The sequence below is a fragment of the Anarrhichthys ocellatus genome, unplaced genomic scaffold (genome assembly GCF_004355925.1).
Source record: "Anarrhichthys ocellatus isolate YVR2014 unplaced genomic scaffold, GSC_Weel_1.0 scaffold118, whole genome shotgun sequence".
NCBI lineage: Eukaryota > Metazoa > Chordata > Actinopteri > Perciformes > Anarhichadidae > Anarrhichthys > Anarrhichthys ocellatus.
In genome coordinates this window covers 414,659-438,253 of record NW_022280148.1, presented here as the reverse complement: position 1 = coordinate 438,253, position 23,595 = coordinate 414,659, and the positions used below count along the sequence as shown (strand labels likewise).

Below are 23,595 nucleotides of genomic sequence, written 5' to 3'. Positions count from 1 at the left end.
TGATCACTGAGCGTGAACCAGAGCACCGGCTCCTTGGCCGTAACCGAAGCCTTTGGGCCCGAAGTTCTTGGCGTAACACGCTGTGGAGGGAGAGAGGAAACAATAAATGTTAACGAGCTGCAGGTGACTGCATCCTCACATGACTGACATTAAGCAGGCATTTAAAAACTGTAGGTGATTTCATGTTGTTGGTCAAGCTTTCACAAAGGGAAGAATCCTCGCCAGTGTTACTTTTCATTTCCATGTCATACCAAACCTGTGGCCCATCCCTCATGGGATTTAAAAACCAAAGCTATCTGTACAGTATATATCAAATATGACAAAACATATTCTGGCCTTATGTTAAAGGGAAAATGCACCACTTTTTTATGTGGACATCCAATCAGTGTTGATGGTAAACTGAGATGACCGAAGCAACAAATTCCTCAGTGCTATATATTGACTGCTCACCGAGCCGTGCCAGCAGTGCCTTCATATACCAGAATGCATTGCGCAGGAGCTTCTGACGTCCAGAGGGTCCCCGCCGTGCCAGATCCTCTCGAGCTCCCTCCACCGCATTTCTTCGGCCATATACCTGAATATCTGAGTCCTCCAAAACACCCTAAAATGTCCATAACATCTTCTGCGCTCATATCATGGGATGCCAATTTTACAGTTTTTAATACAAACAAATAGAACAAGGAGGTTCTGTTTTCTTGCCGCATCTAGAACACTCTGGCTGTCCAGAACGAGGAATCAAAGCTGAACCAGCAGCCTGCAGTTCTTCCTCACCTCCAACTTCTTCACTATCGAGTCAGGATGCAGGAGGACCACATTTTGCGGCAGCAAGCTCAGCTTTGTGGGTCAGTATAGCACGCTCTGAGGACCATCAACACTGATTGGACATCCACATTTAAAGGTGAATTTTTCCTTTAATCTTGTTAAAGGGCTTTTTTTCTTTGTGTATCTAGGTAAGGTGTAAATGTTTCATATGTGAAGAGCCAATTTTTGGAGATCATCCACGTAACTTTTACAAATAATCCACTAATTAGTATTGTGAGATTTCAATCAAAATCAAAAGAAAAATAAAAGCGTATTTCCTGCATCACTGAGATGACACATTGAACAAACCTGCTTCCATTTTTCCAGTCTTTGCTCCTTAGATAAATTCCAGACATTTTAGCATCCTAGATGTACACAGCTAATTAATATTACATTTAAAAAATAGCTGTTAAAAAATGCACCTGATTTTTGATCAAGATCAATTGATTTTTTTCCCCCATATCAGGGAGCTGAACTATTACTGAGCTCCACATATTTTCCATCATTAGGACTAATTATTGCTGCTGTATTGAGATGATCCACAGCTGGTGTTCTTATACATCTAATAAATCACACCTTGATGGACAAAAAGTTCTCCAAGTAAGAAGAACATTAAGTTTTACTGTGTCTTATTAAGACATCTCCCTCATTTTTCTGTTGCGTGTGTGCATGTGTGTGGGTTTTCACGTTTACAGTGGAGTTTCCCAGCTCGAACACTCACACTCAGAGCTGTTTACCTCACATCAACATGCAACGTTTAGAACAAGCTCACCACTCAGGTTGTGGTCGGAACAATTAGGTGCAGAATTTCTGACTTTTTTTTTTTTTTTTCTTTTTTCTTTAATACTCTGAAAACCACTCCTGGTTTGTTTTGAACAAAACGTTAAAGGGGGAACTTCTCCGTCCTGCTGTCCACATGAGTCTTCAAAATGTTCCTGATTACAGTAAGAATATCCAGCTGCTGCTCAGACAGAGACGGGAAGTCTCTGAACCACAGACTGATATCAGCAGCAGAGTCTGGCCTGTTTGGGTTTAGAGCAGAGATGCAACATTCCTCCTCATCAGTACAAGGTTTCATTATGACACTCAGCAAAACATTCATTTGTTTTTTATGTCTTCTGTTTAACCAAACCGGCCGCATTTCATTGTGCTGATGAGGAGGGAGAACTCACACTGCACGTGTCTCTGCCTCGGAAACCCGACTAACCAAGCGTGGAATAACTCATGTGGTACGACCGTGAACACGAGGGTTTGTGTGATTTGTTGGTCCAGGTCTGATTTTGCTGATACGATCACATCAGCCGACAGTGGTGAGGAGCTCAGCTGCAAGAGCTGATCTCTGCACAGATTTGTGAATCCCTAATTCATCTTATGAGCAGGTGTTAAATGTTCTCGTTTGTTATTGATCTTATTTACCTATAACATGGCTACTGAGGCTCTATCTGAGCTACATGCTAACATTAGCATGCTGACAACGACTGTGTTAACAGATGTAGTGTCTACCCACAGACTGTATGCGTCTGCCATGTTGACCATCACGGTTTAGCATGTTAGCATGATAACATTTGCTAATTAGTGGCAAACACAAAGCACAGTTGAGGCTGATGAGATCGTCAATAGTTTTGGTGGTAAAAACAAGCAGAAAGTTCTTTAAAGGCACAATGAGCAGGCTTTTCACGACTCATTCATTATGTTTAGTGAGAAATGTGTTGCGTGGTGTATTTATTCCACTCCTGCTCTGCCAAAACGTGTTGGCGAGCGCAAATGTTATTTCACCTTATAGTGGTGACAGTAATCCATCAGAAACAATTTGTTGTAATGCTGTGAGTGAAGCGTCACACATCCTTCACCCCAGATGTTTTTGTCTCACCTTTGCAGTAGATCTCTCCGTCTTTCTCGGTCTGCGTGGTCGACTCCAGGCTCTTGCCACATTTTGCGCAGCGGAAGCAGTTCTTGTGCCACGGCTATGAAGAGAAAGGGACACGTTTAGTTGTACTGAGAATTGTATTGCTGTTCAAGTCTGTCTTCATGCTTTAATGCTAAATCTACCTTTAAATGGTCAGATGAAATAAGTTAAGCACTTAAGTTAAGAGCTGATAAAAGCAGATGTTTCTCACAACATACGTCATCGTTTCCTTCATTAAGTCCCATCAGAGCAGCGAACACAGAAAATTACAGGTGGTGCTGTGTGCCAATGAGTGGAGCCTCGTAGAGTTCCTCCCATTAGGAAACACATGAACCCGATGACATCATCTGCCATGAAACAGCTTGTATGAATCCACATGCGATCAGTGACAGGAAACACTCCGCTCCCATTTTTGGAGGGAAAAACAGAGCCCCTTAGAACACATTCCTTTGTTCTTCTGTGGACAACGAGTCCGAGACTCATTGATTTTTCTTCCTCAGAACCAAAACATCCTGTCGAAACATCATCTGCTGCAACTGTGCCAGAGCCCCGCTGTCCAGACAGCCCGCGCTCGATTAACGCCAGCTGTTAGGAAGCTCCCATCCCAACGTCATGGAACAGCTTCAATCAGAAAAACAGGATTTTGTGTTCTCTCATTAGAGGAGACCACACCAAACCTGCCTGTGGAGTTCAAGGAACAAACACCGCTGGCAAGGTTTGATTTCTGCTTATGATCAAACTTTATGATGCAGCATGGTGAAGTGGACTACACATCTCACAGGTCATTATAACCCTGTTAAGTTCACACTGCAGCTTGAATAAGTGAAACTCATTGAGTAGAGTTGCAGGAGCACAACCTTCAATTCTGGGGTGAAAGATCAGATTCATGAATATATGTGCCAACTATCATGGCAATCCATTTGACAGATGTTGAGATATTTCACTCAAAACGACAGATGTCAACCTCAGAGGACAAAGCTCTCACCTTGCCTGCCCCCATGATCTTCTCTGCTGCATAGACCGAGTCCCCACAACGGGCACATTTGTCCGAACCGCTAAACTTCTGGGCAAATTTGGACGGGTTGGGGTTGGTGGTCGGTCTGTGAGTCTGTGTCCTGAGAGAGGGTGGGGGGGGTGGGTGGGGGGCATATGAAGAACATGCCAAATTGGTTTCCAAAAAGTCATGAATCTAAAAACCATCATCATCCAAAATGTCAATAATCTAGTCTCTAAAAATATTACAAGCTGAAATTGATCCTTTAAAAAGTAATTTGTCATAAAAAATATTTTTCTTAAGTGCTGGATATCAGATTATTCTGAACCAGAACCTCTTTTCTTGAGAAGACATTTACTCATTTACCAATAGTGAACCAAGTATGACCCAAAACATTGACATATGCAAAGACACCATAAATAAACCTGGCAGACCCTAGTCCTCTACTGTCTCTCTCGCTGTCCTCAGCCAGTGGTGGGAAAGTGAGCAGGGCCCACTGGGCCCCCAGAGCGCTGCTCATCGAAGGGTGACTGCCAGCCTCAGCGGCCCCTGAATGAAGCCCTTTGTGGCGGAGGACAGAGAGGAGGGAAAGCGGGATCCTGCTGGTTACATAATCAAACTCTTTTACAACGGTCGTCACCTGAGGCCCGAGGCAGGCGTAAACATTCAGGGTGGGTGGGTGTTTGTTTGTGGTGCCGTTGCATAAATGAGCCTCTATGCAGACATTTCAAGATACAAAACAACAACAACACAGCTCTGACCATATATATATATATAGCAAGTAACAAACAGGAAGACAGCACACTAGAACAGATCACTTTGGTTCCGTGTTGGCTGAAATAATCATCTCGACCATCCCAATCGACAGCCCAGCTCACTCTTCGTGTTTGATTCCCAGTCGCTCCCCCCGGTCCATGTTGAGCGTCCCCGCCCCCTGACCGTAGCCGTAGCCTTTGGGGCCGTACTTCTTCCCGTAGCACGACTTGCAGTAGATCTCCTGGTCATGAATAGCCAGCGTGGTGCTGTCCAAGCCCTTCCTGCAGACCACTGAGGACGCACAGAGAGAAGGAGTTACGCAAGTGGAACACAGCATCTTCCTGTGATCAGGATGTCGCAGAAATGACTGTAAAGATACAGTGGAGTATGGAATGAAGTCACCCTCCCTCTGCGTGTGTGTTGTTATCTGAGCTCTGCCTTGTTTTGATGACATAGCCGGGCCGGCTGCATGCCTTATTAGTGCATTCCCCCATTAGCTAAATGCCCGTCGCTCTGCACTGCTTCCATATGACGCTTAGAGCTCCGTTCCTCCCCCAGGTTAACACCGTTAGCTTTGTCAGCACTGCTGCCGTTGTTTGCGCTGTTAGCACCGTAAGCAGCAAGCCGCTGGCTCAGCTGTCTCCATGTTGAGAGCCGCGTGGAGGCAATAGATGCCTTGAATACCGTATTGTACACATTTAAGCACCTTAAGTTAGCACAACCAGAAAAGCACACAAACTCAACCAATAAAGTAAAAGTCTTCATATACAAAGCAGGAAGAGGCATTCAGTAGTGGGGCTACATTTCTTATGTATGCCCTTTTTGATCTAGATTTTCATCATAACTAGTTTTTCTGATGTCGGTGCAGGATTCATTAGATCTAAACAGTAGCAGTTGGGGCAATTTGTTTATTTAGCAGGTTTGTGCAAAGTAAAGAATGCATTGTTTGGAAAAACAAAAGCATTACAGAGGCTTAAGACTCTGTAATGCACGCTGGCTGGTGCTGGGATTAGAGGAATTCTTCACACAGTGGCCTGCACTGTGTGATCACCTGATAACGGTTTAATATTTCACACAACTGGCTGGGACAAAATGTCTCCACTCGCGTCTCTCTGATCTCAAATCACTTTCACAATGAAAGCTTGTTTGAAAATTTCTGTTCGTCCAATCCAAATCGCTCCTAAATCTTCATATACTGTGAGGGTTTCTCTGAGTGCTTCGAGTTTCCCTTCACTACAGTCGGATCATCCATCTTCACGCGTAACCGCTGGCAGAGAGTAAGCAAATACAAATGAAGACAAAGTTTCAGTACGTGCACAAAGGGTCGCATGAGGCTCCGTTTGACACTTCTGTCAGTATATAGATGCCTTTCACACACAGAAAGGAAAAGTGGTGAATGTCACAGAATGTCAAAACTGAGAAACTGGAGAAAAGGGCAAAGGACACCAAGTCCCCTTGCCCGTAATCTCCTCAGTAGGAATGTCAGACAAAGCTGCCGTTGTATGGAAGAAAATAAACTCTTCTTTTTGTGGCTCATATTGCTTTGGTCTTCTCTTGATGGCAGCTGAATGAAAGAGTTTGTATAATTCTGGTGTCTATCTTATAGGACAAGAGGCCCACCCGTCCAACAAATTGATAAGAATACATCGTGAAATCAACAAACAGTGAGACAAATGGCAGTATGAGCTTCCATGATTCTTTTCACAACGCTTCTCGCCGTTTTTCATTTTTTTTGGGGGGTGAGCTGCTTTAGTCATTACAAAATGGTCTTTCACTCATGCTTTACTATGTGGCAAGAACACATTATTAAAAGGGGAACTATATTAAGTAGTGGGACTCACAAGAGACAACAAAAGAAGAATATTCAAAATCAAAGCAGCAGTGGAGGCTCAGGTGTCCTGACGTTTAGTCTGTAGCATGGAGCAAGCGCACTATCCTACACTTCCCATGATGCCCCTCCATAGCCTCTTTTGGACCACCCATCCCTGGTAAATGCCCATGACTTCAAACTCCACTTAAAAACATGCACAAACACTGCTATGCTCTTTAAATGTGATCTTAGTCCACGCATTGAGGTGTTCCAGCCATACTTACTGCAGAGAAAACAGCATTTGTGGAAACTCTTCCCGTCACACTGCACCTCCTCGGCGTGGTAAACCGTCCCGCGGCACGCTGCGCACTTGTTGCCTCCTCCCCAGTTCGGCATTGTCAGCGTTTCTGAGAAGGGAGAGGTGGAGATGATGTGAGAGGCTGAAGCGTCTGAAGCAGGGTTACTTTGACCGTCCCACCAATAAGCTCTATTGGGGGGGGGGGGGATTTATAATGTTGCACATGGTTGAACTGAATCCGCTGCTCCAGGCCACCGCTGCCATCCTGAAAAAAATAAATAATAACAAAGCAAAAAGAGGTCGGCCTGAACAATAGGGCAGACTAATACCCAAAGGAATGTTTCAGGGCGTCTTCTGTTGTGTGCCGTGACTGCAGGATACAAACACAAACAGCAGTGTAAAGTAGCCACTGTTGTTACCTCACAGAGCCTCCGTGACATGACGGGCACATTCACTCCTTGACTCACAAGCACATCTGTCTGGAATTACAGACTCACTCCCCTTTAAAATTGGTGTCAAAAGGGGGCGAGACAGATTTAGCATTTCATCACCGCAAAAGCAAGCCTGCTGCGATATCATATTCGGGAAGACTGAAATTAAAAAGCTCCGTTATCTTTGATTAATTTGAAGAGAAAGCACAAAGCCGCAGAAACCATTAATGTGGTCGGCCCTCCTCCCAGCTGGATTAGAGTGTAGAACAGGCGGGGCGGGGGGAGATCAAAAGAACACTGACATTACCCTCAGGGGGTTGGGTGTGATGAGAAGGCACACACACCAACAAGTCAGCTGATGTGTACCATCAAAGAAACCGCAGTCAATTGAAAGCCTCACACAGTTAAGTGGTAATATCTAGTCTACAATTAAGGATTCACGTATGTGCCTTTGATTCATTAATGCTATTTTTAGACTTAAGTGGCCAAAGACCAACATCTGTGCTGATATCCAGTGATTTTAAACACGGCACATTTCATTCAGTATTTGTTCCCAGAAAAGAATCCTAAACAGCTCTGAGATCATTGCTGCTCACTTAAATGTTCCACTCAACCAAGACTAATTAAATTGTATTATTGTTGAACTCTTTACAAAAGGGTGATTCACCGAACCCTTTGGAAACTATGGGAGACATTACTGCCATTACATGAAATTGCATCTGATTTTTAATTGAACTCTATTTTTTGTTTTCTCCTGGCACTATTCAGAATACTATAGTCAATATACGGTGTGACCTCTGACCCTTGAAAACATACTGAACCAATCAATAGCAGCAGCTGGACCAAGTGTCTCTGTCGAATTTTAACATATTTTTAATGGTTTAGGAATCGGACTTTAGGAGACAATCCTGCTCGCTGTACAACATTCCGGTGGGTACTGTGAGATGTTGTTCTCATAAAAGTGTATTAGGTGACGTTATTAGCTAAAGTAAATTACTTTTCGCTTCGACGTAATATATAAAATGAAAAAAAATAACTCAGCAGCGTTAGCATGTTATTATTAACGTTATACAGTATTTAAAACACTACATATTCATTTAGGCTAGCATGTTTTTGTGCTAATGTCACCCAAATAGTTTCGCGGGTATTGTTTGGCTTGTTAGCCTGATAATTTGTCATTCGGTGTTTGTATTGTATTGCTAGCTAACATCTGCCACTGTCACCTTAATTTGTGTCGGCTTTAAATGGCAAAAGCAACAATGTATCCAAAGTATTGACGTTACAATTGGGCAATACATAACTAAAGAGATTCACTTGGAACCTGCGGCCATGGTAATTGCGCAAAAGTTGTCCTACAGTTTGTTATACAAGTATAACAAGTACACTAACTGTATTTGCTCTTCAACCAACACATTCAGTAACATTCAATAAAAGCACAAGTTTGTCAGTAAACCGGTCGGAAATCCACACCATTGAGTTTCAGAAAAAAACATTTAAATTAAAAAATTACAGAAACACAAAACAAAATCAAAGTTACCTTAAGTAGACTTTTAAAAAGCGGGTATGGTATAGGTAGGTGTGAAGTTAGGTTCCAGCTGGACGTGCTCTCTGTGTATCTAGACGACCCTCCGGATCCTCAGACTGCAGCAGACTCCACTACACTGACGCTGCGATGCCACATACTCCACATATTTAGTGTTTCAACGCAAGGAGGGGCTTCAAGGGGCGTGAACTCAACACTGCTGCCTTCAGGTGCCGTCAGAAATTCTGACTCATAGTAAACGGAGGACCAAGTAATGATGCGTATGTAATAGGCCCATGGACAGCTTACATGGAAGCATTTTTCTGTATAGCGAGACTCTCAAATCAGAGAAAAAGATGCACTAAGTCCCATTTAAATATGCCCCGCCAAAAATTAATTTTTTACAAGTTACATAAAGGGGTTATAAAAACAATTATATTTGACAGACCATTAAACACAGACAAGCCATATTTTATATGATTCCCCCCCCCCCCCCCCCCCCCCAAGGATCCATATGGGCAGAACATGTGAGGAGTGTAGAACTATTCTCCCATCTACACTGTGTGGGGGGATTGAAGAAGTATAAGAAAACTATGATGAAGATACGGTGTGTTACTCTTGGCCTACTGTAAAAAGGACATGTCCTTAAAACCCAAAAGCTCCAAAAAGAACTTGTCAGGATTACAGGAAGTGAGGTGGAGACAGTAGACGGTGTCTACACTTTTCTGTTCTTGGGCTGCATTGTATATAGGAAATACTGTAAATGCTTAAAAACTGCATAAGCTGCATAAGTTTGTCCAAGCTTTGCCGTTATCCTGCTCCCTGCCCCCTGCTGGACACACAGTGAAAATGATGGAGTGTTGATGAGTTTCCCTTGCAAGCAGGGGAAATGCTTTCAGCACAAAGAAAAGCCAAAACGATTGGTTGGGTTTGACATTGTAACTATATCAAACAGACTATACTGTTGCATTGACACAACTCTGACCAATGCAGCACTGCTCCTCGAAAATAACTATTCTCTCTCTGCAATTCTTAAATATGTAAATGCATTTGGGCTTTTGCAATTCTCTCCTGCTTTTTATGCTAAATTGGAGCCAGATGACTGAGTACAATTAGAGATTACAAAACACTTTGATAGTTAAAAACAAAAAAGTAAATGTTCACTACAGGTGAAAGAAAGAAGCCATGTTTTACTTTTTAAAGCTTTAAGTCGCCGCTGTTATGGTGCCATGCAATGTGGGAGAAAGCATCAACTCTACTGGTTATGACCTTATGTCTCATAACCTTTGTCATGGCATCACTAAGTCCCATCACATGGAGCTACATGGGAGCAGATTCACTTTAATTAAAAGGTTCAATCATAAAATTAACTCCTTTTAAGGAGGGCAGGGCTATGGGACTTTAATGTAAACAGAGATGCAGTGAATCTGATCCTTAGTTAAACCAGCATGTGTAGCTGATCCAAGTCTCCTGCTGTTAGAATATCATCTGCAGTGAGTGGTTTGCAGAGGGAGAACAGACAGCACCCTGCGCTGTCGCCCAGCAAACCTCAGCTTCATCTTTCTGCCATGATGCTGTTAGTTTGGAAATGACCAGAACAATAGAGCGCTTGATGGAGGAATACTCAATCAGCTGTTTATCCGCAGACTGACGACTGTTCATTTCAGCATTATTCTATGTAAAATGGATGATGACGAGGACATTTGTTGTGACGATAGACAATAGCTGGAAAATACATATGAGATGGTAATTGTCGGCCATTAAATGAAGCCATATGTGCAGCTACTAGACACTGCAGGGCTGTGAAAAGCATTTCCACAATAAATAGAATTTGATATATTGACAATGGGAATTTTTCTATCTCATTTATTTAAGCAATAAAGTTATGCGAGACCGACATCACTCATGTGAAAACGGTTCTCTCGGTCGGCACATTAACCTAATGTGATTGTTAATTACATGCAGCTGATTGAGCAGCCAGCCCTGCTGAATGTGAACCTCGCTAGTGTTGAACCATTACCCCACAGTGAAGCAGTCACCACACATCCCCTCCTACAGTCAAAGTATGCCTCTAACCAAAGGAATTTGCAATGAAAAAAAGAGTATGTTGTATATTGGTTTAGAAAGGGTTACAAAGCCGGAGACCGCACAGAATCACTGAGAGAGAAGTTATGAGCAAAAGGAGAACTCTCTGAACAGTGAGAAATCTACCCAGGAGTTCTCCGAGGATATGCAGGGAAAACTGGAGGAAGTCTCAGCAGAGCCATGAATATACTTTAAAGAAAAGAACAGGCCTCTCAAGCTTCAGCTAAGGTCAGTTTTCATGACTCCACAATAAAGATAGAGACTGGCAAAAAATGGGATTTAGGACCTGAATGTTCCCGTAGGATTTTAGGAATGTGGTCAATGGACCAACTAGACAAACATTTTACAATAACAGGATCCAGGTATATCCAGGCAAACAGGACCTGGGAACATTTAACAAATTGCTAAAAGTAAAGTTTTGACTCCAGTGCATGATAAAAGTACAGATATTTCACTTTTACTGCGATCTGTAAACCTAAGAATAAAAGCTATATCAATTTTCTTATGATTTAAAAATAAATGAGTTAGATTAGGTCTTGCACAGACTGTAATTGATTATAATAAATATGTTCTCTGAATAATTAAGAATAAGGTAGTGTCAGGCTTTATATCTGAGGATATGTTTTCATTTCATTTTAGCCAATTCTCAATTATATAAATCTTATAATATATAGGTTGTCGTTAATTTTACATGTTGTTTGTTGTCACCAATAACATATATTTATTTACAAATGTCAATTGACTAAAACAACAGTAGTAGTTGTAGCAGTTGTTTCAATGGTAACCGCAGTAGTAGTAGAACTAATAATGGTGTAGAAGTAACCGTAGAATAACTAGCAATACTTAATGGTGTATTAGTAGAAGTTGAACTAGCAATAGTTGGCTTAGTGGTGGTAATTGTAGATCAAGCAACAGTTAGTGGTTTACTATATTCCTAGAACTAGCAGTAATTAGTAGCGTAGTGGTAGAACTAGCAATATAGTGGTGAACTATCGTAGTAGAACTAGCAATAGTTAGTGGTCTACTGGTAGTAGTCAAACTTGCAGTAGTTCATGGTGTAGTAGTTGTAATATTAGAACTAGCAATAGTTTATGGTGTAGTAGTGGTAGAACTAGCTGTAGTAAGTGGCGTAGTAGTAGTGGCAGTAGTAGAACTAGCTGCAGTTAGTGGTGTAGTTGTATTACTAGCGATAGTCAGTGGTGTACTAGCAGTAACGTTTGTTGAACTAGCAGTCGTTTGTGGTAGTAGTTGGAGCACTAGTAGAACAGGCAGCAGGAGTGAAAGGTTGTAAGTTAACATTATGCAGTAGTAACAGTATATATTGTAGTAGTATGAATCATAGTTTAACTTGTTATAGTAGTAGAAACAATAGTATCATGGTGGTAAGAATACTACTAGCTACTAGTGTATATTTGAAAGTGTATAGTGTGTCTTCATTGTAGTGTTTCTGGCCACAGCAGATACTTGGCTGAACCATCCGTCTATATAAAGTTAATTGTCCCATCTGCTGAGGTTTAGTGTCATAAATGCCTGGCAGGCGCCAAACACATCTATTGGCAGCTCCCTCAGCTCACTTTAAGTGCTGATATAAAAGCTTAGATTAGATGTTTATGTCCTCGCACAGATGGTGTGTGTGTTTCTAAGTTTGACTCAATCAGCCCGATCTGACCCACAGATCACAATTGATGTGTTGAATGTGTTTCTCCCCAACGGAATTTGTATTTATTATAAATAACTTAACCTCAGCGAACCGACGCGGATTTACTGCATGGTCAATTTGAAATTTAACCACCTTTCTGCTTTTTCGCACTGACATGTGAGGAGTGAATCATTTCTTGTAATAATGCAGATTATAACAGTGGCTTCACACAGACCATCAGCTCCATTTGTGTGTTTATTACGCACAACACCGCAGTTTGCAGCGACAGGAATTGTGTTACAGATGAAGAGTGTCATCTGACCGCCTTAGCATGGCTAGCCTCCATCTGCCGGGCCATTATAACTTGGACTCTGAGTTATTGGGCGCATCTGTTAATTAGTATATCGGTAAACTGTAAATCTGTCACTATTTGGCTTGCCATTTTAGGGGATTTTTTTTTCTCCCATTGTAGAATAAAACAGAATAGGATAATTGATGAAAAAAAATTCTGAAAATACAGTCACAAACTTGCACACATGACAAAGCTGGACGGAGTCATACATTTTTAATGAAAGTTTGTGGAAGTCATACAGAGCCAGTTTAGCTCTTAACTACAGAGAGCAGAGAGCTACAGTGAAGGTGTTGTAACAAGTTGGATCAGCAGACACAACTACCAAAACTAGCAGTGCAATAATCATTATTTTCAAACACAGGAAAGCAGCATATAACATTCTGCATAAATGACAATATGAATAGAATATACAGAAATACACATACGATTGTACATTAATGAATACACGTCGGCGGGTCAGAGTGGATTATCTGCGCACCCTTTGGTGTGACACCGCTAAGCTCTCCTCAATCTGATTCCCGTACAAAGCACCGATATGGCTGGCTCGTCTGGAGGCAAGTTAGAGGGCTGTTGATACGAATCCCCTGCACAACTTCAGAATCTGTAATCAGGCAACAACTCTCTTATCTCAGCCAAGGTGCCTTTTAAGTAAGGCACATACCCCCCCGACATCAGCAGCCAACAGCAAAGTATGACCCAGTGGTCATACTGGGAGGTCTCCCTAATGTGTCGGGACTGTACGAACGACACTCAGCTCAGTCTGCTTTCCCTGGATAAATTAAGGATTAAAAAAAAACATCTTTACAGTACTCTGATAAAGTCCCAAGTATTCAAGTCCCTGACAGCATCGTCACATTGTCCCTCAGTCGTCAGTAACGGCGGCTAAAGGGTTTGGTGTTTAACATTTAAGCACTACGGTTGCAGATACTCTGTGAAAACATACACAGCACCAGTAAAATGAGTCTTCCTGATGGGTAGATGAATGCACCCGCTAGGCCAAGAACTGTTCCTGGAGATTATTGGCTGACTGTAAACATTTAAGGCTTTAGTGATTTATCTCTTCACAGTAATGTCTGAAATGAGCCAAGAGGAGATTGTCTGCTACTGTCCATGTATAAAAAAAAAAAAAAAAAAAAAAAAAACTGGTAATCTGCAGCTAATAGAATTTCTATTATACCGTGATAATGAAACAAAAACTGAAGGGGCCGACTTAACAACAATCACTTCAAAATTAGACAGACATTCTGTCAGATGCTTAGTGCTAAAAACACAGTTAATGTTCCATTACAGTCCCTGTAATCAACATATATTAGCTAAAATATAAATAGCAATTGGCCTATGATACACAAGGTACGGGGGAATTAGGTAGCCTGATCACGTCTGGGAGGGGGAATTAAGGCTGAAATATTAAATATAGCAGTGACCGACTCCCACCACAGGAGGGCACTGTGACACTGGCAATACTGCTTCACTCATGCACTCTGAAATCTTGTGTGATGAGGCACATTCGGACCAATAACGGAAGAGTTTGGTTAAAAACTGACAGTCATTAGCAAAATGTCAGATATCGGATTGTTTTGTATCTTAGGAAAGACTTCATTTGAGTTCTCCGCTGACAGTGTTTTGCTTAAGTTTATATTCATACAGTTTATAACAAAGCACCAGTGGTTTTAAAACCATTTTTTTTTCACTTTCAGGACAAACACCTGAGTGTTAAAACAGCATGTTAGCCAACCCCTCCATCTCCTCACATGTCCAACTGGTTGGTTGGCGGGTGGCCGACGTCCAGTCTCCTCTGTGCCGAGCCTCTTTTTCGGGCAGCCGGCGCAGCGCTGACTACACTTCCCAGTGTGCCTGGGGTCTGGAAGAAAGCCCTAGAGGCAGACGGAGCGGTTTCCTTCGGAGTGTGTGGAGTCTGTGAAGGTAGAGAAGCGATGTGAGATCGGAGAACATTTAGACGGAGTCCTGCATTATTTCCATGCACTGTAGGGATATGTTTCTATGGAGGTGCCTCTCAGATAACAATAAACTGCCACTGTTGAGACGCTATTTATAGATGACTAGTGCTAGAGAGTTAAAGACCAACTGGGGATGACATTAAGATGGTGTGAATTGAGTTTCTTTTTTTTTGTTCAAGGTTCAATATCTGACTACAGCAAATCTCCAAACTTTGATTAGTCAAAAGCATTTCAAACTAGTTTGTAAAAGGCACTAGTAACTTGCAAACGGTCTTCATTTTTTCATGTTAAATGTGTTTGCTCATGAGCAAGTATTACAAAGGTAATTATTGATTTAATAGTCAAATCCAAAGCCCGAGTCAGCTTATTCAAACTGCTTGTTTCTGGTGGACCAACAAAGAGCTATTCAATTTGCTATCACAGAATACAATAAAAAGCAGCAAATATTAACCAATGGTTCCAGTGATTTTGTTTTCGGTAGTAAAACTGCCCATATTAAAAATGAAAGGGGGGGGGGGGGGGTACATCCAGCACCTCGGCGGGCCGTCTTGAACCCGCTGTTTGAGAAGAGCGGTGCCGACAGACTATGTTGGGCTTCGGACAAGAACATTAATCCCCATTGAACAACTTGGAGATTAATCAACTTGAAAGCGCTAAATGAGAGCGTCTGAATGAGTAAATGAGGGGAGACCCTCCACAAAACAAGCTGCCGCACTTGCTCTGGTGTCAAGATGTGTCGTGGTATTTTGCAAGCGCCCGGGACCAGAAAGGTCATGTATCATTATGGAGGTAAATGATGTTGGAGTTAATGTGTTTTTTAGAGCAGATATCTGTGTGTGCGTGCGTGTGTCTTACCAGTGGTTCTGGTGTGTGGATGCTGACAGTCTGATGCAGTCCTGAGGGGGAATGTGGAGCTCCGGCTGCTGAGCCGTACAGACCGCTCTGTTCTGGAATGGACGGCGATGGAGCCGGCGACCCGCCAATCTCCGCCGCCACCCCAACCATAAAGTGGGCGGGCGACATGCCGCCGGCCACCAGGGGGTAGTGGGAGAGGGCGGCAGAGGGCACTAGGACGTAGGGCAGTGCCAGGGTGGGAACGCCACTGTGGGGAAGTGCTAGACCGGCTGGTGTTTGGCCAGCAGAGAGGAGGAAGTTGAGACCGTTCAGACCTGGAAAAGACGGATCAGGAGAAGAGAATATTAAATTTTATGGACGCTGTTGGTGATTTAAAAATGTGTTAGGAAGTAGTCTCCTAACCTGTACAGAGACATGGAGATGGATATCAAGCCACCTGTCTGTCAGAACTACACAGCTGTCTTAATAAACTGTCTCGTCATTCTTTGACTCCTATATGGTGATTACTTTGTTTTCATCAACATGCGTTTAAGTAACTATTTACTTGAATCTGTATTTTATCTTTACCTCTGTAATAAACCATCTCTTTGTTGACAAATTACTTCACAACTTTAACGTAATTATTGATTAGTTTTACGTCTTTTGTAGCCAAACAACTGAGAACAAATCCCAGCCTTGAGTCATTTTTATTTCATTTTAGAGTATGGTTTAGTAGTATAGTGTACTTCTATATGAGGTTGCACAAAAACACACGTCTCTGCGTGACCTGGGTTTTGTCATGTGAATTACCTGCATTGTTGGGTACATAGAGGTAGTGCGATGGTTGGGGGGGCTCACTGCTGCCTGGACTCTCATCGAGCCTATGCTCTCTGATGAGACCTGCTGGGCGACTGGGGGAAGTCCTGGGGTGACCCGTTAGCGAGCCCTCTGCTGCTTCCCTGCGAGGTTCATCTCTCACCTGGAAGGAGAACAAACAGTGTGGATAAATCAACCTGGATCAGCTGATTTAAAATCCTGGGACCATCCATCTAGAGCTGTATCCATGAGGCCGAGACGCATGGCACTATTCCTCAAGCTAGATGAAGTCTACAATCCATCTTAAAGGAATATTTAATGTGATAAAGTGTAACAATTTATGACCCGGCAAATAAAAATCACTGCAGTGATTAACACTCTCCCCTTCTAACATTAGAATTACCTTCTGACAAGTCATTGCAAAAGTGCAGCGCTTTTAGTCCACTCTCTTAACCTTTTCTGTGACTTTTCCCAATTACTAAGATTGTGTAACCTGATTAATGACGAGGGTTTTCCAATCATAATATCCTATACATTACTAATATAGGTATTTAATTACACCAGGAATAACTTCTCCCCATCAGCGAGCATGTAGTATTTCATATTTTCAATTTAACGGTCTGCGATCCAGAATTACTAGCCGCAAAACTGCACAGAAATAAAGAAACATCATAGTACTGCACTGAAGCAAAAGTAATTATGCTGTTCCCAGTCAAGCTCAACCGAGACGAGAACAGCCGTGACGGATATGAAACACAGATCACTTTTCATTTTCAGGCTAAAAGCGCCTCACCTCGTCGCATCTGTCTGACCCGGACGTCCCTTTCTTTTTCGCCCCCGTCCCCTCCTCTTCCCTCCGCCTCTTCCTCCCTTCCTCAGACTCCGCCCCGGGCGACCTCAGACCGGCGGGCACCCAGTCAGGCTTGTCCGGCGCCCGGTACAGCATGACCACCGAGGGCTGGGACAGGCTGGGCAGGTAGGCCAAGCAGTGGGGGGAGGGGGAGGAGGAAGTGGCGAAGAGGTGCTCCGGGTGGACGGGTGGTGCGAGCGGGGCGGGACGGGTGGAGGACGGAGCCAGCGGGCTGCTGCTGGCAGGACGGTTACTGCAGAGAAAAACAAAGACAGAAGCAAGAAATGATTAGAATTCAAGCTTAAATTGTCGGCTTGAACCTGAGTCGGCCCCTCAGGCTTTGGGCCAGTAATGGCTCTCGTTTTTACGCCAAGAATATTCCTTTTCTTCAACACACACACTTCTATGTCCTACTATTTCTCTCCCTCCAAAAAACACTTAGCAGCCACAGTGTTGAGGCAGCTGTGGTTGGGCCACGAGCAGGCCAACCATAGAAACAACATGAACTACTGTGTACTCTATCTATGCAGCCAAAGCACACATTCACAGGAGATGAAAACTATCCACAGTGGCATGTTACATGTAGCCCGGAGCTACAAATGCATCAGCCAATGCAAATGCTGGCAGTGAGTGTGAAATATTCTGGAGTCTCATTCAGTGAGTGGGGACTTCATTTTGAGATGAGCCGTTTATAATATTGCCTTTACCTTCCAACATTTGTCCTTGTTCCAGGCAGCGGATGTGGATTCTCTACAGTAAATCTGATACAGACTGTCCCGGCAAAGGCTAGCAAAGAGTAACTGTGGGCAGTAAACTGTTTGGCAGTAAATCTGTGTTGGTAGACTGCAGATAAATCTAAACCGAGAGCATGCAAGGGAGTTTACAGTGTGGGTTGGGTATCTGCGTGTGCTGGCATTAACTCACTCGGGGCCGTTTCCGAACTGCAGTCGACACACCGCGCTGTTGCTTATTGTCTTTCTGGAATAATCCACAGGCTGGGTTGGCAGACCTGCGGTGTGAGGGAAGAAAACAATTCATCAGATTGAGAATATAAAACTTTCTACTGTAGTAAACCATTGACTTAAAAAAAAAAAGGCATACAAATGAGTGTCTCTTACCCATAAGGTCTCGTCGTGGACTGCTGGGTGCAGAGTTGACCAGCCGCTGTACGGCCACGGAAGTGGGTGTGATGTTGAAGGAGGCGTGGCGCGCCATCTTGGCTCTTCTGAGGTCCAGGCCCGACATCGGCTGCGTGGCCTCAGGCAGAGTGATGGTTGCCACGTTCACAGTATTTCCTACAGCTGATGATGGGGAGATGGATAGAGATTGAGTTAGATGTTGATTTTGGTATGCTGATGCTGAGCCGGTAGCGGAAGTTACATGGCAGCAGATGCTATAATAAGCTCTTTTTTACACCCAGGGGCAATAACAACAGTGACCACCCTTTTTTTCCCCTCTGTGCTGTGGTTCTTAAGTCTCCATCCCTCACCGTCTCTACTTTCTGTAGCTGTTGAACTCAGCTACATCAACCGACCTCGTTACATAACAGATTAGAATACTGCAACATGGCGGCGCTCTTGCCACGGAAGATATAATGGAGCTTCTTTCTTCTTTGAAACGCTTACGTTCATGTTTGTTATAGAATTGTTAGAGTGGAGAGCCAGTTAGTAAAAGTTTCAGCTTAACTTGGGAGACTTTTATTCTTACCAGCACTTCCAGAGCTTTTGAAGTCAACGGGGCCGAGCCACTTGAAGGCCGGCTTCCTGCCTCTCTCCTCACGGACATGGACTTTCTTTATGAGGCCCAGGCTGGTCAGCACATTTGCGATGTCGTACAGCCGCCGCACCTTAGCTGAACACACAGGGATGATGGTTAGTTTTGACCCAGAAGAGACGTGATTTGTATTCCAAGACATATCTTTTTGTACTCTCTTACTTTTGTACTTGCTGTGACTGGACGAGTCCTGACTCTCCTCGATGAGGATCTTTGCTGCTGCGTCCAGAGTAACCGTCTGAGTCTTGGACACCAGGAAGAGCATGACAAACTTCTGGCTCATGATGCGCAGAGATTTGTCTTTCCTGTTGCCACCAGCTACAAATAACAAGGAAACAGGCAAGTGTGTTAGACCACTGCAGTCACAGGTCTCTACTTTATATCAGATGACTTTTATTAATCATCTGTGAAAATGTTGTCACAGATGTTGTCCTCAGCAAGGAATAACGATTATGCGATGCGTAAATGTGCAGCTGATGCCTTAGTAACACAATTTCAGTTGTGGGTGTGTGTTGATCTGCAGCACAGACGTGCTGGCAGCTATGTATTATTATTATATCGCCTGAGGTCACATTCATCGAGCCACAACATAACCAGCGCACTAACCACTGAACAGACACCATGTACCTTTCGTTAACTCACTATTAAGTGAGTGAGTGAGTAAGTGCTATTATTATCCAGCCACCCTGCCAAGTCAACACACACACACACAGCCTCAATGAGAGGCTGGTGTGCGTGTACTGTATGAGGGATCGCTATGGAAACCAGGTTTGTATTCGTTCCCGTGGGGTTGAAGGTAATGATTGTTTAGCTGTAGTGTTAATTCAGAGGAAGCTGCACCTAAAATTAAATCTACACTTAAAATTGTAAATGTGCTGCATTAAACTGATGGTCTATTCCTGTAAGTAGAACTTCAACAGCCATCAAAGCAGCCAATGGTAAAGATGCAACGGTGCTAGTTGAAGAAAATGAGGGAATTAGCTGGTGGAAAAGGAAATGTTTTTTTGCAGAATCCCATGACTATTAAAAGTTTGAAAAAAAAGTCTCGGTTCATTACCGTTACCGGCGTCTCCGTCCGCCCCGTCGTCCTCGCGCCCCGGTCCGGCCCCCCTGCTCTCAATGGCCAGGTCCATCTGGAGATGGTAGCCCTGCTGCCGACCCCTCCGCTGCAGCTCCTCCAGCGTGGCCTCCAGCCGCAGGCGACCGTACCAGGTGTAGCTGTTCTTGGCGATCCGACCCACGATCATGAGGGACTCCAGCACGTTGACGATGTCGTAGATACGCCGCCGCTCCACTCCTGATTATGTAATGGCGAGAGAAGAGAAATGGCCCACTTGTACTTGGAAACAATACGCTCGCATTTGAATAAAAACTCACCGAATGTTGAGGGTTTATATTAAATGAACGCATTGCACGGTTCCAAATGCAGCTGTTTGTATGAAAAATAAGTCCCTAAATCCAATAACACAATGGCTGGGTCAAGTCCAAACTCTGCCCCCATTACTTACCGAGACTGGTCGCCACCTCATCCAGAGAGATCCAGATGGGGCTGTGCGGCGGTGGGTAGTCGGGGTAGAGGGCCAGGAACTTCTGGCACAGCAGACCCAGACTCTTCTGCTTCCTGCTCGGCTTTTTGTCAGCGTCATCTTCTTCATCCACAGCTTCAAACTGGACAGACGGATGAACGCATAAAGAGATGAATGACTAACATTTTTCATTCGGGCACTAATTTTACACCGGCTAAGGGGACTGCCATCCTCCAGGGTTAAAGTGTGACATATCGCAGTCCAGAGCTTTTTTGTAACATGTTTTCAGCAGAACATATTTTAGAGAATAATTAAATACCAATAAGGCTGGAAAAACCTCCACACGTCGGATTTAAAGAAATAATCGCAACACAAAAGCTCAGCGATTTAGGCTGCAGCTGCCACTTTACATACAATATGACTTTATCTATTCGGCATAACTGAGTAAATGTATTTGAGCTTTTGAAAACTCCCTATCTCGAGCGTTCAGCTGCTAGTGTAAGTAAAGTGAGGGGGTAAGTGTTTACTCCCTGGACTTCTAAGACAGTGGAAGTTATGGCTGGCAATCTAACAGATCTCTCCTCAGTGGGAGAAAAGAATAAGACCTTTTCAGACTTCAAGAACTAAACAGAATGTATTAAATGCTGTATTGACTAATTTAGAAATCTTTTGAAACCACATGATGTTCAATAACATGGTTTGGCTCTTAGCCTCTTTAGCAGGTCAAATACCTGACAAGAGTCTTCCACCTCCGTATCCTCCGCCACAGTATCTGGACTTGCCGGCTTGTCCTTCTCGTTCTCGATGGGTCGAAACAGCACCTTTTTCATCTCTCTGTCCCGGATGTCTGGGCTCGCCGCACTGATCAGCATCTTGAGATTGGCCGTGGGCGTCCAGGGCTCGGCCAGGGCTGTGTGTTTGATGGGGGTGATGTGGGCCAGGTCGGGGGTGGACCCCTTTCTGCCCATCAGCAAGACAGGGATGGGGGACTCTGCTGATTTCAGTGGCGTGGACCACCTTCTCTCCGAGCAGATGTTTTCCTGTGGTTGAGACAATGGTGTGTTGTTGTTACAAATGTTTGGTTACGGGTTCCAAAATTTGCTTATACTTTCACCTGCTGCTGTCAACACAAATCTCCATCCAGGGGTTTTATCAGACGTTGACACTAAGACAGAGAGACCTGAGACATGCGGATGAATTTGGGTGCCTTATTAAAATAAGAAATTATGTACTTTCAAGGAAATCCACTGACTTCTTTGGCGTTTTTGTCCCCCCTCTAATCTACAAACTACTTTCCCACTTTCTCTCACAGAAACCTATCTGTTTAAATCCAAAAGCCACCCAAGCCCAGCCCATTTTTTTTTCAACCTCATCTCACTGATCCAGATGCCACCACATTACTCTAAACATGGGTCTCTGATTAGCCTGATTCCGCAGTCCTCCCTAAGTTGCATCTCCTCAAACCCGTTTCCCTGCTCAGACCACACCTAAGACCAAGCAGTAGCAGTAAGGCAGACCTTACCTTTTGTTCACCGTGGCCCCCATCCTCATCCGTGAAACCTTTCCTGGGACTTGTGAGGTCTTTCAGTGCGAGACATTCAACTTCCATCTGGGAAAACTGCAGTCCAAATAAAAGTGAAGATGGATGTAAGAAATCGGATATAGATTACCCGACTAGTGTATCAGCGGGGTGAACGGGGAAGCCAGGTGAAGTTCAGGTAGTAACTTACTAAAAACTCAGACGAGTGGTCAGCTGAATTTGGCGCAAAGGACATCAGCTAATTAGCCCGTAGCAAGCTAGCGGCTGTAAGTTAACTATCAAGTTCCTTCCTTAACAGTGGTTTATTGCTAACGTCACGTACACCTAATGCATTGCCGCATAACATAATGCATTGCATGTTTTCCAACGTGTCACACATATGTAGCAACTTGAGAGCTGTATGTGTTTTTACATGACATTCATAAATGACGTTACTTCGAAGTTGTAAGATAGCCTCAACATTCTCAACTTGGTAGAAGGCCAATTCACTCGTGTTAGTCCATACATTTAGGTGTGGCAGAGCCTGTTAACGGGGATGCTTACTGTTACATTACTGTGACATATTTATAACGTTGGTCATAAATGCTAATTCAGCTTTAATGAGCTACTTGGCTAGCGTTACTAGCTCAGCTGACTAGTATTACATAACGCAGTGTTACAGGAAGAAGGAAATTCATTTCTCACCTTTCTCTGCTGCTGAATGAATGAAATGTTCCAATGGAGGTCTGTGTCCGGTTTTATCGACTTGTCACTGCGTACTTTCTTCAGACTAACATAGCAGCTAATTTCCCTCTTTAAAATAAGCGGGCCTATCCTCTGACTGTACCTCCAGTCCTCTATTCCTGTCCGATTCGCGGAAACTCAGCACTGTCCCGTGGAGACTCCAGCATCCCCCGCTCAAGCTTGTTTTCTGGCGCTCTCCGGCATCTGGCACACTCCAGCCAATCAGCGCCCAGATGAATGGACGCGTCATTCATCTCCAGCCAGTCAGCGTTATTGTGTTCGGTACGCGCAGCAACTTGGAGCAAGGGGCGTGGACAACGGCCACGCCTCCAGAGTTGTGTTGGCGGGGCAACCGGCGCGCTCTGTCCAAGCCTGAGGGGAGTTTAAAAAAAGAGGTCTCACTCTGTAACTTTTTCCAGTGCAGCACCAGAAATCGTTTTTATTTTTATTTTTTTTACAGTCTAGCACCTTTCCAGTACAAAATGAATGGGCGTAAAATTATTTCCAGTTCTATTGGTTTCAGCAATAATTAGTAAGCAAGGGAGACACAGGGAGGCGCCAAAGAAAATTGAATAATATTTAACGAATTAAAACAATGTATTCTAAAGAACGTGAAAAACAAAGGGTACAATTATTTGTTGACACCATATAACATAGATATGATGATATACCGCTAATGACGACCGAGTTTGTTTCTTTTACGACCGATTTATCTTCTGAAACAAGTGACTCGTCGCCTTAATAGACGGTCTTTGATTTTCAGCTGGGAGTTTTTGCAGCTCCCCTGCTTCCTTTCCCACAGGGACACCAGCGCCAACCAGGCTTGTTAAACCCAGCGCCTAGAAATCCACTATTAGTACCTTTTAACTTAATCCCTCAGGCTTTTGTTTGGCTGTAATTAGCTCTGCGGTTGAAACGGACAGATGGGAGGCCGGGGAGGGAGGCGGGGGACGACACGACTGGCGCTAATATCACCTGGGC

At 43.7% G+C, this 23,595-nt stretch overlaps 2 protein-coding genes across 2 annotated transcripts; both read right to left on the bottom strand.

Moving 5' to 3' along the window:
- Positions 1-8,647, bottom strand: csrp2 (cysteine and glycine-rich protein 2). The gene is made up of 6 exons (XM_031876904.1): positions 8,534-8,647; positions 6,552-6,674; positions 4,580-4,748; positions 3,693-3,822; positions 2,672-2,765; positions 1-80 (listed from the first exon to the last, which is right to left on the bottom strand). The coding sequence occupies exons 2-6, from the start codon at positions 6,661-6,663 to the stop codon at positions 4-6; spliced, it is 582 nt and encodes a 193-aa protein (XP_031732764.1). The 5' UTR covers positions 6,664-6,674; positions 8,534-8,647; the 3' UTR covers positions 1-3.
- A 5,051-nt stretch (positions 8,648-13,698) lies between these two features.
- e2f7 (E2F transcription factor 7) lies at positions 13,699-22,715 on the bottom strand. Its single transcript, XM_031876905.1, has 13 exons — positions 22,576-22,715; positions 21,874-21,969; positions 21,083-21,391; positions 20,334-20,493; positions 19,883-20,122; positions 18,988-19,143; positions 18,760-18,903; positions 18,171-18,353; positions 17,977-18,061; positions 16,996-17,305; positions 16,197-16,365; positions 15,408-15,721; positions 13,699-14,509 (listed from the first exon to the last, which is right to left on the bottom strand). The coding sequence occupies exons 2-13, from the start codon at positions 21,958-21,960 to the stop codon at positions 14,342-14,344; spliced, it is 2,325 nt and encodes a 774-aa protein (XP_031732765.1). The 5' UTR covers positions 21,961-21,969; positions 22,576-22,715; the 3' UTR covers positions 13,699-14,341.
- Between the last annotated feature and the right edge of the window lie 880 nt (positions 22,716-23,595).

Excerpts from the sequence above, each read along its gene's own strand:
- csrp2 (XM_031876904.1), bottom strand. The coding sequence starts at position 6,663 with ATGCCGAACTGGGGAGGAGGCAACAAGTGCGCAGCGTGCCGCGGGACG. Across the intron at positions 3,823-4,579 it reads CTGGGAATCAAACACGAAGA|GACACAGACTCACAGACCGA; the intron begins GTGAGCTGGGCT and ends ACCCTCTCTCAG. Across the intron at positions 81-2,671 it reads CGGAGAGATCTACTGCAAAG|CGTGTTACGCCAAGAACTTC; the intron begins GTGAGACAAAAA and ends CTCCCTCCACAG.
- e2f7 (XM_031876905.1), bottom strand. The coding sequence starts at position 21,960 with ATGGAAGTTGAATGTCTCGCACTGAAAGACCTCACAAGTCCCAGGAAA. Across the intron at positions 20,123-20,333 it reads TGAGGTGGCGACCAGTCTCG|GAGTGGAGCGGCGGCGTATC; the intron begins GTAAGTAATGGG and ends TTACATAATCAG. Across the intron at positions 17,306-17,976 it reads CAGTTCGGAAACGGCCCCGA|TAACCGTCCTGCCAGCAGCA; the intron begins GTGAGTTAATGC and ends TTTTCTCTGCAG.